Below are 16,198 nucleotides of genomic sequence, written 5' to 3'. Positions count from 1 at the left end.
ATTTTCATGAAATCACAAAAAATCCACCTGGCGAGTCAGATTTCAAAAAAGCTAATTTGGCGAAAGCATACCACGTGTTTATGTAAGGACATCTCTCTCAGCAGACAAAATATTACAAACAGCTAGCAGCCAAGTAGATTGGTCACGAAAGTCAGAAAAGCAATACAATTAATCGCTTACCTTTGATGATCTTCGGATGCTTTCACTCACGAGACTCCCAGTTATACAATAAATGTTCCTTTTGTTCCATAAAGATTATTTTATATCCAAAATACCTCCATTTGTTTGGCGCATTATGTTCAGAAATCCAATGGCTCGAGCAGTCACGACATCGCAGACGAAAATTCCAAATAGTATCCGTAATGTTCACAGAAACATTATCAATCCTCAGGTTGTTTTTAAAATATATAATTGGTAATATATCAACCGGGACTGTAGCTTTTTCAATAGGAGAGGGAGAGTCTATGGCTGCCTCAGTCTGTTGCGCAAGCAAAACTCTGCGAACACCCAGCCATCCAATGACGCGATGTGATCTTTCTCGCTCATTTTTCTAAATAAAAGCCCGAAACTATGTCTAAAGACCGTTGACACCTTGAGGAAGCCATAGGAAAAGGAATCTGGTTGATATCCCTTTAAATGGAGGCAAGGCATCCAATGGAACAGAACGCCTTCAGGAAAAACAGCACTTGTTGGATTTTCCTCAGGTTTTCGCCTGCAATATCAGTTCTGTTATACTCACAGACACTATTTTGACAGTTTTGGAAACTTTAGAGTGTTTTCAATCCTAATCTGACAATTATATGCATATTCTAGATTCTGGGCCTGCGAAATAGACAGTTTAATTTGGTTACGTTTTTCATCCAATCATCAAAATACTGCCCCCTACACTCAACAGGTCAATAGAGCTCTAGTAAATTCAGGGAAAGTCAGGGAAGGAGCAGGACATGGCAGATATTTTCAAACGTCAGTGTTAGTTTTCCAACCTAGCCTGATCCCAGATGTATTTGTTCTGTCTCGAGAACTCCTATGGTCATTGTCAAGACAGCACAAACAGATCTGTGACCAGGCTATCTCCAACCTCTCTATTCGGTGTTCAGCCTAGTTTTGACACATGTTTCCCCCTGTAGTTCTGCACGCCCATAGCCTCTGCCTGGTTGGTTGGAGGGGGGAAGGTAACGCCTATCAGCCTGTTTGATGACACACCCTACAGCAGTCGTCCCGACGCGGAGGAGCAGCAGGAGGAGGAGGACGAGGACATTATGGAGGCGGCTCGGGGAGCTACTGAGTCCAGCGTATACCTGGGTATGTAAAACCCTAACCTCTGACCCCTAAACCGGACGCTAACACCAGACACCATAGGCCTCACAGTCACTACGGGGGAGGCTTTGGGAGCTACTGAGTCAAGCGTATACCTGGGTAACCAAACGCGATCGGTAACAGACTATCACAGACACTGTACTGTCAGTCACTATGGGGGAGCCATTTCATTCATCTGTACCTGCTGTAGATCAGAATACAGTCTCAGGGTAGACATCTTGTTATCAGCTGCCTGGGTAACCAAACACGATCGGTAACAGACTATCACAGACACTGTACTGTCAGTCACTATGGGGGAGCCATTTCATTCATCTGTACCTGCTGTAGATCAGAATACAGTCTCAGGGTAGACATCTTGTTATCAGCTGCTGGCAGATTCACCAGACGGTTCTCAGGGGATTGACTTTCTCACATTGCTGGAGATGTTTTTAAATAATGTTAGTGTCAGTGCCCCAAGTCCTGTGATTGGTTGTCAGTGCTAAGCCTCTCCCTCAGGTCCTGTGATTGGTTGTCAGTATCAGTGCTAACCTTCTCCCTTCCCAGGTATGTATCAGGGCCAGCTGTACCTGCAGTCGTCCGTCAAGATCTCAGAAAGGTTCCCATCTAAAGCCCTAAACGGGCCCGGTCCGGACCCGGACACCGTCCCTACCATCAGATGGAAACCTCTCATACGTACGTACTTCTATGACTGTATCTGCTGTCTGGAGTTACAGTGTGTATCTGCTGTCTGGAGTTACAGTGTGTCCTGTCTGGAGTTACAGTGTGTCCTGTCTGGAGTTACAGTGTGTCCTGTCTGCTGTCTGGAGTTACAGTGTGTCCAGCCTGCTGTCTGGAGTTAGTGTGTCCAGCCTGCTGTCTAGAGTTAGTGTGTCCAGCCTGCTGTCTGGAGTTACAGTGTGTCCAGCCTGCTGTCTGGAGTTACAGTGTGTCCAGCCTGCTGTCTGGAGTTACAGTGTGTCCAGCCTGCTGTCTGGAGTTAGTGTGTCCAGCCTGCTGTCTGGAGTTACAGTGTGTCCAGCCTGCTGTCTGGAGTTACAGTGTGTCCAGCCTGCTGTCTGGAGTTACAGTGTGTCCAGCCTGCTGTCTGGAGTTACAGTGTGTCCAGCCTGCTGTCTGGAGTTAGTGTGTCCAGCCTGCTGTCTGGACTTAGTGTGTCCAGCCTGCTGTCTGGAGTTACAGTGTGTCCAGCCTGCTGTCTGGAGTTACAGTGTGTCCAGCCTGCTGTCTGGAGTTACAGTGTGTCCAGCCTGCTGTCTGGAGTTACAGTGTGTCCAGCCTGCTGTCTGGAGTGACAGTGTGTCCAGCCTGCTGTCTGGAGTGACAGTGTGTCCAGCCTGCTGTCTGGAGTGACAGTGTGTCCAGCCTGCTGTCTGGAGTGACAGTGTGTCCAGCCTGCTGTCTGGAGTGACAGTGTGTCCAGCCTGCTGTCTGGAGTGACAGTGTGTCCAGCCTGCTGTCTGGAGTGACAGTGTGTCCAGCCTGCTGTCTGGAGTGACAGTGTGTCCAGCCTGCTGTCTGGAGTGACAGTGTGTCCAGCCTGCTGTCTGGAGTGACAGTGTGTCCAGCCTGCTGTCTGGAGTGACAGTGTGTCCAGCCTGCTGTCTGGAGTGACAGTGTGTCCAGCCTGCTGTCTGGAGTTACAGTGTGTCCAGCCTGCTGTCTGGAGTTACAGTGTGTCCAGCCTGCTGTCTGGAGTTACAGTGTGTCCAGCCTGCTGTCTGGAGTTACAGTGTGTTCAGCCTGCTGTCTGGAGTTACAGTGTGTTCAGCCTGCTGTCTGGAGTTACAGTGTGTCCAGCCTGCTGTCTGGAGTGACAGTGTGGCCAGCCTGCTGTCTGGAGTGACAGTGTGGCCAGCCTGCTGTCTGGAGTTACAGTGTGTCCAGCCTGCTGTCTGGAGTGACAGTGTGTCCAGCCTGCTGTCTGGAGTGACAGTCAGTGTGGCCAGCCTGCTGTCTGGAGATACAGTGTGTCCAGCCTGCTGTCTGGAGTTACAGTGTGTCCAGCCTGCTGTCTGGAGTTACAGTGTGTCCAGCCTGCTGTCTGGAGTTACAGTGTGTCCAGCCTGCTGTCTGGAGTTAGTGTGTCCAGCCTGCTGTCTGGAGTTAGTGTGTCCAGCCTGCTGTCTGGAGTTACAGTGTGTCCAGCCTGCTGTCTGGAGTTAGTGTGTCCAGCCTGCTGTCTGGAGTTAGTGTGTCCAGCCTGCTGTCTGGAGTTAGTGTGTCCAGCCTGCTGTCTGGAGTTAGTGTGTCCAGCCTGCTGTCTGGAGTGACAGTGTGTCCAGCCTGCTGTCCTGAATTAGTGTGTCCAGCCTGCTGTATGGAGTTACAGTGGGTCCAGCCTGCTGTCTGGAGTTAGTGTGTCCAGCCTGCTGTCTGGAGTGACAGTGTGTCCAGCCTGCTGTCTGGAGTGACAGTGTGTCCAGCCTGCTGTCTGGAGTGACAGTGTGTCCAGCCTGCTGTCTGGAGTGACAGTGTGTCCAGCCTGCTGTCTGGACTTAGTGTGTCCAGCCTGCTGTCTGGAATTAGTGTGTCCAGCCTGCTGTCTGGAATTAGTGTGTCCAGCCTGCTGTCTGGAGTTACAGTGTGTCCAGCCTGCTGTCTGGAGTGATGTCCAGCCTGCTGTCTGGAGTTACAGTGTGTCCAGCCTGCTGTCTGGACTTAGTGTGTCCAGCCTGCTGTCTGGAATTAGTGTGTCCAGCCTGCTGTCTGGAGTGATGTCCAGCCTGCTGTCTGGAGTTACAGTGTGTCCAGCCTGCTGTCTGGAGTGATGTCCAGCCTGCTGTCTGGAGTTACAGTGTGTCCAGCCTGCTGTCTGGAGTGATGTCCAGCCTGCTGTCTGGAGTTACAGTGTGTCCAGCCTGCTGTCTGGACTTAGTGTGTCCAGCCTGCTGTCTGGAATTAGTGTGTCCAGCCTGCTGTCTGGAGTGATGTCCAGCCTGCTGTCTGGAGTTACAGTGTGTCCAGCCTGCTGTCTGGAGTGATGTCCAGCCTGCTGTCTGGAGTTACAGTGTGTCCAGCCTGCTGTCTGGAGTGATTTTTAATGCAGTGTCTCTTTCACGCAGATTCTCCATCTCGGACTCCTGTTCTGGTTGGTTCTGATGAGTTTGACAAATGTCTGATCAACGACAAGTTCTCTCATGAAGAATACAGCAACGGAGCTCTGTCAGTCCTGCAGTACCCGTATGGTAAGAACCTACTGTTATAACCTCCTGTTATAACCTCCTGTTATACTGTCAGTCCTGTAGTACCCGTATGGTAAGAACCTACTGTTATAACCTCCTGTTATACTGTCAGTCCTGCAGTACCCGTATGGTAAGAACCTACTGTTATAACCTCCTGTTATAACCTCCAGTTATACTGTCAGTCCTGCAGTACCCGTATGGTTAGAACCTACTGTTATAACCTCCTGTTATAACCTCCTGTTATACTGTCAGTCCTGCAGTACCCGTATGGTTAGAACCTACTGTTATAACCTCCTGTTATAACCTCGTGTTATACTGTCAGTCCTGCAGTACCCGTATGGTTAGAACCTACTGTTATAACCTCCTGTTATAACCTCGTGTTATACTGTCAGTCCTGCAGTACCCGTATGGTAAGAACCTACTGTTATAACCTCCTGTTATAACCTCCTGTTATACTGTCAGTCCTGCAGTACCCGTATGGTTATAACCTACTGTTATAACCTCCTGTTATAACCTCCTGTTATACTGTCAGTCCTGCAGTACCCAGTTGATTTATAATAGTACAAGTTATTGAGTTTGTTTGATTGATTGACTGGTTCCTCTCTCTGTTCCCCAGACAACGGGTACTACTACCAATACAGTAGGCGTTACCGTGGGCGACGCGGCGTGGCGGAGGTGTCTCTGCTGAAGGATGGTGGTGCAGCGGTGAACAGGAGGAGGAAGGATCCGGTCCTGTTACTGCCCTGGTGGAAAGAGATTCTAGGGACCATGGTGTTCTGTATCGCTGCCACCACCTATATAGTCAGGAAGTTCTTCCAACCCCCCGCCCCGGTGGAGTACATACGGGTACGGACACACACCACCTTCACATGTCAGCCACAGACAGTACGTTTTCTTCCTGTTCTTCATTAGTGCACAACGTAGCAAAATGTTTTCGCAACGGATACGTTCAAGGCGTTTCCAGTTTAGTTTTTCGTCGTCTGTTTGGCGTCTGGTGAATACGACCCTGTACGTAGAAGGGGGTGTTTCTTGTTGTTGTTTCTTGTTGTTGCTGGATCAATGTTAATTAATAATCCCGTCTCTATCCTGATCTCCGTAGCAACGCAAGGAGTCGGAGACTCAGTGTCAGACAGACAGCAAGTATGACCTTGAGGTGGCCGAACCCAAAGAGACGGTTGTCATGGAGACCCGCCCCAGTGAATATGTATCCAGGTATCGTACGGTGTTGACATTAAAACAGACCTGGAAACTGATTCACTAAAGCTACGTCCAAAATGGAACCCTACTCATACTGATGCCCCCCCAGTATTGATACTGTATAGTAGCTGATAGCCCCCCCACAGTATTGATACTGTATAGTAGCTGATAGCCCCCCCCCCAGTATTGATACTGTATAGTAGCTGATAGCCCCCCCCCACAGTATTGATACTGTATAGTAGCTGATAGCCCCCCCACAGTATTGATACTGTATAGTAGCTGATAGCCCCCCCCCCAGTATTGATACTGTATAGTAGCTGATAGCCCCCCCCCAGTATTGATACTGTATAGTAGCTGATAGCCCCCCCCCAGTATTGATACTGTATAGTAGCTGATGCCCCCCCACCCCAGTATTGATACTGTATATTAGCTGATAGCCCCCCCCCCAGTATTGATACTGTATAGTAGCTGATGCCCCCCCCAGTATTGATACTGTATAGTAGCTGATAGCCCCCCCCCCCCCCACAGTATTGATACTGTATAGTAGCTGATAGCCCCCCACAGTATTGATACTGTATAGTAGCTGATAGCCCCCCACAGTATTGATACTGTATAGTAGCTGATAGCCCCCCACAGTATTGATACTGTATAGTAGCTGATAGCCCCCCACAGTATTGATACTGTATAGCAGCTGATAGCCCCCCACAGTATTGATACTGTATAGTAGCTGATAGCCCCCCCCAGTATTGATACTGTATAGTAGCTGATAGCCCCCCCCAGTATTGATACTGTATAGTAGCTGATAGCCCCCCTCCACAGTATTGATACTGTATAGTAGCTGATAGCCCCCCACAGTATTGATACTGTATAGTAGCTGATAGCCCCCCCCACAGTATTGATACTGTATAGTAGCTGATAGCCCCCCCCAGTATTGATACTGTATAGTAGCTGATAGCCCCCCCCCAGTATTGATACTGTATAGTAGCTGATAGCCCCCCCCCAGTATTGATACTGTATAGTAGCTGATAGCCCCCCCCCCCAGTATTGATACTGTATAGTAGCTGATAGCCCCCCCCCCAGTATTGATACTGTATAGTAGCTGATAGCCCCCCACAGTATTGATACTGTATAGTAGCTGATAGCCCCCCCAGTATTGATACTGTATAGTAGCTGATAGCCCCCCACAGTATTGATACTGTATAGTAGCTGATAGCCCCCCCCCCAGTATTGATACTGTATAGTAGCTGATAGCCCCCCCCTAGTATTGATACTGTATAGTAGCTGATAGCCCCCCACAGTATTGATACTGTATAGTAGCTGATAGCCCCCCCCCCCCCCCCAGTATTGATACTGTATAGTAGCTGATAGCCCCCCACAGTATTGATACTGTATAGTAGCTGATAGCCCCCCACAGTATTGATACTTTATAGCAGCTGATAGCCCCCCCCCAGTATTGATACTGTATAGTAGCTGATAGCCCCCCCCCAGTATTGATACTGTATAGTAGCTGATAGCCCCCCCCCCCCAGTATTGATACTATATAGTAGCTGATAGCCCCCCCCACAGTATTGATACTGTATAGTAGCTGATAGCCCCCCCCCACAGTATTGATGCTGTATAGTAGCTGATTGCCCCCCACAGTATTGATACTGTATAGTAGCTGATAGCCCCCCACAGTATTGATACTGTATAGTAGCTGATAGCCCCCCCCCAGTATTGATACTGTATAGTAGCTGATAGCCCCCCCCAGTATTGATACTGTATAGTAGCTGATAGCCCCCCCCAGTATTGATACTGTATAGTAGCTGATAGCCCCCCCACAGTATTGATACTGTATAGTAGCTGATAGCCCCCCACAGTATTGATACTGCATAGTAGCTGATAGCCCCCCCCCCCAGTATTGATACTGTATAGTAGCTGATAGCCCCCCCCAGTATTGATACTGTATAGTAGCTGATAGCCCCCCCCAGTATTGATACTGTATAGTAGCTGATAGCCCCCCCACAGTATTGATACTGTATAGTAGCTGATAGCCCCCCACAGTATTGATACTGTATAGTAGCTGATAGCCCCCCCCCAGTATTGATACTGTATAGTAGCTGATAGACCCCCCCCCCAGTGTTGATACTGTATAGTAGCTGATAGCCCCCCCCCCAGTATTGATACTGTATAGTAGCTGATAGCCCCCCCCACAGTATTGATACTGTATAGTAGCTGATAGCCCCCCACAGTATTGATACTGTATAGTAGCTGATAGCCCCCCACAGTATTGATACTGTATAGTAGCTGATAGCCCCCCCCCCCCCCCCAGTATTGATACTGTATAGTAGCTGATAGCCCCCCCCACAGTATTGATACTGTATAGTAGCTGATAGCCCCCCCCAGAGTATTGATACTGTATAGTAGCTGATAGCCCCCCCCAGTATTGATACTGTATAGTAGCTGATAGCCCCCCCCAGTATTGATACTGTATAGTAGCTGATAGCCCCCCACAGTATTGATACTGCATAGTAGCTGATAGCCCCCCCCAGTATTGATACTGTATAGTAGCTGATGCCCCCCCCCCAGTATTGATACTGTATAGTAGCTGATAGCCCCCCCCAGTATTGATACTGTATAGTAGCTGATAGCCCCCCCACAGTATTGATACTGTATAGTAGCTGATAGCCCCCCACAGTATTGATACTGTATAGTAGCTGATAGCGCCCCCCCAGTATTGATACTGTATAGTAGCTGATAGCCCCCCCCCAGTGTTGATACTGTATAGTAGCTGATAGCCCCCCCCCACCAGTATTGATACTGTATAGTAGCTGATAGCCCCCCCCCCCCAGTATTGATACTCTATAGTAGCTGATAGCCCCCCCAGTGTTGATACTGTATAGTAGCTGATAGCCCCCCCCCAGTATTGATACTGTATAGTAGCTGATAGCCCCCCCCAGTATTGATACTGTATAGTAGCTGATAGCCCCCCCCAGTATTGATACTGTATAGTAGCTGATAGCCCCCCCCCCCCAGTATTGATACTGTATAGTAGCTGATAGCCCCCCCCCAGTATTGATACTGTATAGCAGCTGATAGCCCCCCCCAGTATTGATACTGTATAGTAGCTGATAGCCCCCCCAGTATTGATACTGTATAGTAGCTGATAGCCCCCCCCAGTATTGATACTGTATAGTAGCTGATAGCCCCCCCCCAGTATTGATACTGTATAGTAGCTGATAGCCCCCCACAGTATTGATACTGTATAGTAGCTGATAGCCCCCCACAGTATTGATACTGTATAGTAGCTGATAGCCCCCCCCCAGTATTGATACTGTATAGTAGCTGATAGCCCCCCCCCAGTATTGATACTGTATAGTAGCTGATAGCCCCCCCCAGTATTGATACTGTATAGTAGCTGATAGCCCCCCCCCCCCCAGTATTGATACTGTATAGTAGCTGATAGCCCCCCCAGTGTTGATACTGTATAGTAGCTGATAGCCCCCCCCAAAGTTGATACTGTATAGTAGCTGATAGCCCCCCCCCCAGTGTTGATACTGTATAGTAGCTGATAGCCCCCCCCCAGTGTTGATACTGTATAGTAGCTGATAGCCCCCCCCAGTATTGATACTGTATAGTAGCTGATAGCCCCCCCCAGTATTGATACTGTATAGTAGCTGATAGCCCCCCCACCAGTATTGATACTGTATAGTAGCTGATAGCCCCCCCCCAGTATTGATACTGTATAGTAGCTGATAGCCCCCCCAGTATTGATACTGTATAGTAGCTGATAGCCCCCCCCCAGTATTGATACTGTATAGTAGCTGATAGCCCCTCCAGTGTTGATACTGTATAGTAGCTGATAGCCCCCCCCCCAGTATTGATACTGTATAGTAGCTGATAGCCCCCCCCAGTATTGATACTGTATAGTAGCTGATAGCCCCCCCAGTATTGATACTGTATAGTAGCTGATAGCCCGCCCCCCAGTATTGATACTGTATAGTAGCTGATAGCCCCTCCAGTATTGATACTGTATAGTAGCTGATAGCCCCCCACAGTATTGATACTGTATAGTAGCTGATAGCCCCCCCCAGTATTGATACTGTATAGTAGCTGATAGCCCCCCCACCAGTATTGATACTGTATAGTAGCTGATAGCCCCCCCAGTATTGATACTGTATAGTAGCTGATAGCCCCCCCCAGTATTGATACTGTATAGTAGCTGATAGCCCCCCCCAGTATTGATACTGTATAGTAGCTGATAGCCCCCCCCAGTATTGATACTGTATAGTAGCTGATAGCCCCCCCCAGTATTGATACTGTATAGTAGCTGATAGCCCCCCCCAGTATTGATACTGTATAGTAGCTGATAGCCCCCCCCAGTATTGATACTGTATAGTAGCTGATAGCCCCCCCCAGTATTGATACTGTATAGTAGCTGATAGCCCCCCCCAGTATTGATACTGTATAGTAGCTGATAGCCCCGGGAACGGTGGTTGCCTGTGGCACGAGGCATATGGACAGCTGACCCCCCCCCCACCCCATTCATCTCAAATGACACTAACCACATCCACTTTGTTCATATGTTTGTCAGCAAGAGCAAGGGTCAAATCTCTGTGTCCATTCGACAATAGAGTCCTCCTCTTCTGTCTGTCTCCCAGGTACCTGACAGACTTTGAGCCGGTACAGTGTCTGGGTCGAGGAGGGTTTGGCGTCGTGTTTGAGGCTCGGAACCAGGTGGACGACTGCAACTATGCTATCAAGAGGATCCGGCTTCCCAACAGGTAACGGGCTTCAGCATGGTTACAAACGAAGTACCTGTGTTTACTAAACCCGCCAGCCTGTGTATTGACCAGCTCTTACCCAACAGAGAGCTGGCCAGGGAGAAGGTGATGAGAGAGGTGAAGGCTCTGGCCAAGCTGGAACACCCAGGGATCATCCGTTACTTCAACGCCTGGCAGGAGAGCCCTCCAGAGGGCTGGCAGGAGGGACAGGACCAGCGCTGGCTGGAGGAGAGGTAGGAACCATAATGATGTTACACCAGGTAGGAACTATTGCAGTGTAACACCAGGCAGGAGAGCCCTCCAGAGGGCTGACAGGAGGGACAGGACCAGCGCTGGCTGGAGGAGAGGTAGGAACCATAATGATGTTACACCAGGTAGGAACTATTACAGTGTAACACCAGGCAGGAGAGCCCTCCAGAGGGCTGGCAGGAGGGACAGGACCAGCGCTGGCTGGAGGAGAGGTAGGAACCATAATGATGTTACACCAGGTAGGAACTATTGCAGTGTAACACCAGGCAGGAGAGCCCTCCAGAGGGCTGGCAGGAGGGACAGGACCAGCGCTGGCTGGAGGAGAGTTAGGAACCATAATGATGTTACACCAGGTAGGAACGCCCTCCAGAGGGCTGGCAGGAGGGACAGGACCAGCGCTGGCTGGAGGAGAGGTAGGAACCATAATGATGTTACACCAGGTAGGAACTATTACAGTGTAACACCAGGCAGGAGAGCCCTCCAGAGGGCTGGCAGGAGGGACAGGACCAGCGCTGGCTGGAGGAGAGGTAGGAACCATAATGATGTTACACCAGGTAGGAACTATTACAGTGTAACACCAGGCAGGAGAGCCCTCCAGAGGGCTGGCAGGAGGGACAGGACCAGCGCTGGCTGGAGGAGAGGTAGGAACCATAATGATGTTACACCAGGTAGGAACTATTACAGTGTAACACCAGGCAGGAGAGCCCTCCAGAGGGCTGGCAGGAGGGACAGGACCAGCGCTGGCTGGAGGAGAGGTAGGAACCATAATGATGTTACACCAGGTAGGAACTATTACAGTGTAACACCAGGCAGGAGAGCCCTCCAGAGGGCTGGCAGGAGGGACAGGACCAGCGCTGGCTGGAGGAGAGGTAGGAACCATAATGATGTTACACCAGGTAGGAACTATTACAGTGTAACACCAGGCAGGAGAGCCCTCCAGAGGGCTGGCAGGAGGGACAGGACCAGCGCTGGCTGGAGGAGAGGTAGGAACCATAATGATGTTACACCAGGTAGGAACTATTACAGTGTAACACCAGGCAGGAGAGCCCTCCAGAGGGCTGGCAGGAGGGACAGGACCAGCGCTGGCTGGAGGAGAGGTAGGAACCATAATGATGTTACACCAGGTAGGAACTATTACAGTGTAACACCAGGCAGGAGAGCCCTCCAGAGGGCTGGCAGGAGGGACAGGACCAGCGCTGGCTGGAGGAGAGGTAGGAACCATAATGATGTTACACCAGGTAGGAACTATTACAGTGTAACACCAGGCAGGAGAGCCCTCCAGAGGGCTGGCAGGAGGGACAGGACCAGCGCTGGCTGGAGGAGAGGTAGGAACCATAATGATGTTACACCAGGTAGGAACTATTACAGTGTAACACCAGGCAGGAGAGCCCTCCAGAGGGCTGGCAGGAGGGACAGGATCAGCGCTGGCTGGAGGAGAGGTAGGAACCATAATGATGTTACACCAGGTAGGAACTATTACAGTGTAACACCAGGCAGGAGAGCCCTCCAGAGGGCTGGCAGGAGGGACAGGACCAGCGCTGGCTGGAGGAGAGTTAGGAACCATAATGATGTTACACCAGGTAGGAACGCCCTCCAGAGGGCTGGCAGGAGGGACAGGACCAGCGCTGGCTGGAGGAGAGGTAGGAACTATAATGATGTTACACCAGGTAGGAACTATTACAGTGTAACACCAGGCAGGAGAGCCCTCCAGAGGGCTGGCAGGAGGGACAGGACCAGCGCTGGCTGGAGGAGAGGTAGGAACCATAATGATGTTACACCAGGTAGGAACTATTACAGTGTAACACCAGGCAGGAGAGCCCTCCAGAGGGCTGGCAGGAGGGACAGGACCAGCGCTGGCTGGAGGAGAGGTAGGAACCATAATGATGTTACACCAGGTAGGAACTATTACAGTGTAACACCAGGCAGGAGAGCCCTCCAGAGGGCTGGCAGGAGGGACAGGACCAGCGCTGGCTGGAGGAGAGGTAGGAACCATAATGATGTTACACCAGGTAGGAACTATTACAGTGTAACACCAGGCAGGAGAGCCCTCCAGAGGGCTGGCAGGAGGGACAGGACCAGCGCTGGCTGGAGGAGAGGTAGGAACCATAATGATGTTACACCAGGTAGGAACTATTACAGTGTAACACCAGGCAGGAGAGCCCTCCAGAGGGCTGGCAGGAGGGACAGGACCAGCGCTGGCTGGAGGAGAGTTAGGAACCATAATGATGTTACACCAGGTAGGAACGCCCTCCAGAGGGCTGGCAGGAGGGACAGGACCAGCGCTGGCTGGAGGAGAGGTAGGAACCATAATGATGTTACACCAGGTAGGAACTATTACAGTGTAACACCAGGCAGGAGAGCCCTCCAGAGGGCTGGCAGGAGGGACAGGACCAGCGCTGGCTGGAGGAGAGGTAGGAACCATAATGATGTTACACCAGGTAGGAACTATTACAGTGTAACACCAGGCAGGAGAGCCCTCCAGAGGGCTGGCAGGAGGGACAGGACCAGCGCTGGCTGGAGGAGAGGTAGGAACCATAATGATGTTACACCAGGTAGGAACTATTACAGTGTAACACCAGGCAGGAGAGCCCTCCAGAGGGCTGGCAGGAGGGACAGGACCAGCGCTGGCTGGAGGAGAGGTAGGAACCATAATGATGTTACACCAGGTAGGAACTATTACAGTGTAACACCAGGCAGGAGAGCCCTCCAGAGGGCTGGCAGGAGGGACAGGACCAGCGCTGGCTGGAGGAGAGGTAGGAACCATAATGATGTTACACCAGGTAGGAACTATTACAGTGTAACACCAGGCAGGAGAGCCCTCCAGAGGGCTGGCAGGAGGGACAGGACCAGCGCTGGCTGGAGGAGAGGTAGGAACCATAATGATGTTACACCAGGTAGGAACTATTACAGTGTAACACCAGGCAGGAGAGCCCTCCAGAGGGCTGGCAGGAGGGACAGGACCAGCGCTGGCTGGAGGAGAGGTAGGAACCATAATGATGTTACACCAGGTAGGAACTATTACAGTGTAACACCAGGCAGGAGAGCCCTCCAGAGGGCTGGCAGGAGGGACAGGACCAGCGCTGGCTGGAGGAGAGTTAGGAACCATAATGATGTTACACCAGGTAGGAACGCCCTCCAGAGGGCTGGCAGGAGGGACAGGACCAGCGCTGGCTGGAGGAGAGGTAGGAACCATAATGATGTTACACCAGGTAGGAACTATTACAGTGTAACACCAGGCAGGAGAGCCCTCCAGAGGGCTGGCAGGAGGGACAGGACCAGCGCTGGCTGGAGGAGAGGTAGGAACCATAATGATGTTACACCAGGTAGGAACTATTACAGTGTAACACCAGGCAGGAGAGCCCTCCAGAGGGCTGGCAGGAGGGACAGGACCAGCGCTGGCTGGAGGAGAGGTAGGAACCATAATGATGTTACACCAGGTAGGAACTATTACAGTGTAACACCAGGCAGGAGAGCCCTCCAGAGGGCTGGCAGGAGGGACAGGACCAGCGCTGGCTGGAGGAGAGGTAGGAACCATAATGATGTTACACCAGGTAGGAACTATTACAGTGTAACACCAGGCAGGAGAGCCCTCCAGAGGGCTGGCAGGAGGGACAGGACCAGCGCTGGCTGGAGGAGAGGTAGGAACCATAATGATGTTACACCAGGTAGGAACTATTACAGTGTAACACCATGCAGGAGAGCCCTCCAGAGGGCTGGCAGGAGGGACAGGACCAGCGCTGGCTGGAGGAGAGGTAGGAACCATAATGATGTTACACCAGGTAGGAACTATTACAGTGTAACACCAGGCAGGAGAGCCCTCCAGAGGGCTGGCAGGAGGGACAGGACCAGCGCTGGCTGGAGGAGAGGTAGGAACCATAATGATGTTACACCAGGTAGGAACTATTACAGTGTAACACCAGGCAGGAGAGCCCTCCAGAGGGCTGGCAGGAGGGACAGGACCAGCGCTGGCTGGAGGAGAGGTAGGAACCATAATGATGTTACACCAGGTAGGAACTATTACAGTGTAACACCAGGCAGGAGAGCCCTCCAGAGGGCTGGCAGGAGGGACAGGACCAGCGCTGGCTGGAGGAGAGGTAGGAACCATAATGATGTTACACCAGGTAGGAACTATTACAGTGTAACACCAGGCAGGAGAGCCCTCCAGAGGGCTGGCAGGAGGGACAGGACCAGCGCTGGCTGGAGGAGAGGTAGGAACCATAATGATGTTACACCAGGTAGGAACTATTACAGTGTAACACCAGGCAGGAGAGCCCTCCAGAGGGCTGGCAGGAGGGACAGGACCAGCGCTGGCTGGAGGAGAGGTAGGAACCATAATCTGCATAATCCGTTAATCTGTACAAACAATAGTACGCAAGTATAAAAACCATGGGACCACGCAGCCGTCATACCGCTCAGGAAGGAGACGCGTTCTGTCTCCTAGAGATGAACGTACTTTGGTTCGAAAAGTGCAAATCAATCCCAGAACAACAGCAAAGGACCCTGTTAAGATGCTGGAGGAAATAGGTACAAAAGTACCTATATCCACAGTAAAACGAGTCCTATATCGACATAACCTGAAAGGCCACTCAGCAAGGAAGAAGCCACTGGTCCAAAACCTACATAAAAAAAGCCAGACTACGGTTTGCAACTGCACATGGGAACAAAGATCGTAATTTTTGGAGAAATGTCCTCTGGTCTGATGAAACAAAAATAGAACTGTTTGGCCATAATGACCATCATTATGTTTAGAGGAAAAAGGGGGAGGCTTGCAAGCTGAAGAACACCATCCCAACCGTGAAGCAGGGGGTGGCAGCATCATGTTGTGGGGGTGCTTTGCTGCAGGAGGGACTGGTGCACTTCACAAAATAGATGGCATCATGAAGTAGGAAAATTATGTGGATATATTGAAGCAACATCTCAAGACATCAGTCAGGAAGTTAAAGCTCGGTCGCAAATGGGTCTTCCAAATGGAGAATCACCCCAAGCATACCTCCAAAGTTATGGCAAAATGGCTTAAGGACAACAAAGTCAAGGTATTGGAGTGGCCATCTCAAAGCCCTGACCTCAATCCTATAGAACATTTGTGGGCAGAACTGAAAAAGCGTGTGTGAGCAAGGAGGCCTACAAACCTGACTCAGTTACACCAGCTCTGTCAGGAGGAATGGGCCAAAATGCACCCAACTTATTGTGGGAAGCTTGTGGAAGGCTACCCGAAACGTTTGACCCAAGTTAAACCATTTAAAGGCAATGCTACCAAATACTAATTGAGTGTATGTAAACTTCTGACCCACTGGGAATGTGATGAAAGAAATAAAAGCTTAAATAAATAATTCTCTCAACTATTATTCTGACATTTCATATTCTTAAAATAAAGTAGTGATCCTAACTGACCTAAAACAGGGAATTTTTACTAGGATTAAATGTCAGGAATTGTGAAAAACTGAGTTTAAATGTATTTGGCTGAGGTGTAAACTGAGTTTAAATGTATTT

General features: G+C 50.6%; 1 protein-coding gene across 3 annotated transcripts in view; it reads left to right on the top strand.

The window, feature by feature from the left end:
* eif2ak3 (eukaryotic translation initiation factor 2-alpha kinase 3) overlaps positions 1-16,198 on the top strand; it is an 81,345-nt gene that overhangs the window by 51,801 nt on the left and 13,346 nt on the right. For all 3 annotated transcript variants that reach the window (XR_005039514.1, XR_005039513.1, XM_036962473.1), the window contains exons 6-12: positions 1,128-1,302; positions 1,861-1,989; positions 4,380-4,502; positions 5,116-5,345; positions 5,599-5,711; positions 10,337-10,459; positions 10,546-10,692. Coding sequence is in view for 1 of the 3 variants with exons in the window: in XM_036962473.1 (XP_036818368.1) it covers positions 1,128-1,302; positions 1,861-1,989; positions 4,380-4,502; positions 5,116-5,345; positions 5,599-5,711; positions 10,337-10,459; positions 10,546-10,692 (1,040 nt within the window). In the remaining 2 variants the exon portion in view is untranslated. The remainder of the gene's footprint in view (positions 1-1,127; positions 1,303-1,860; positions 1,990-4,379; positions 4,503-5,115; positions 5,346-5,598; positions 5,712-10,336; positions 10,460-10,545; positions 10,693-16,198) is intronic.

This window comes from Oncorhynchus mykiss, chromosome 25, assembly GCF_013265735.2.
Source record: "Oncorhynchus mykiss isolate Arlee chromosome 25, USDA_OmykA_1.1, whole genome shotgun sequence".
Taxonomy (NCBI): Eukaryota; Metazoa; Chordata; class Actinopteri; order Salmoniformes; family Salmonidae; genus Oncorhynchus; species Oncorhynchus mykiss.
The sequence above is the reverse complement of the archived record's forward strand: the minus strand, read 5'-3'. Positions and strand labels throughout refer to the sequence as shown.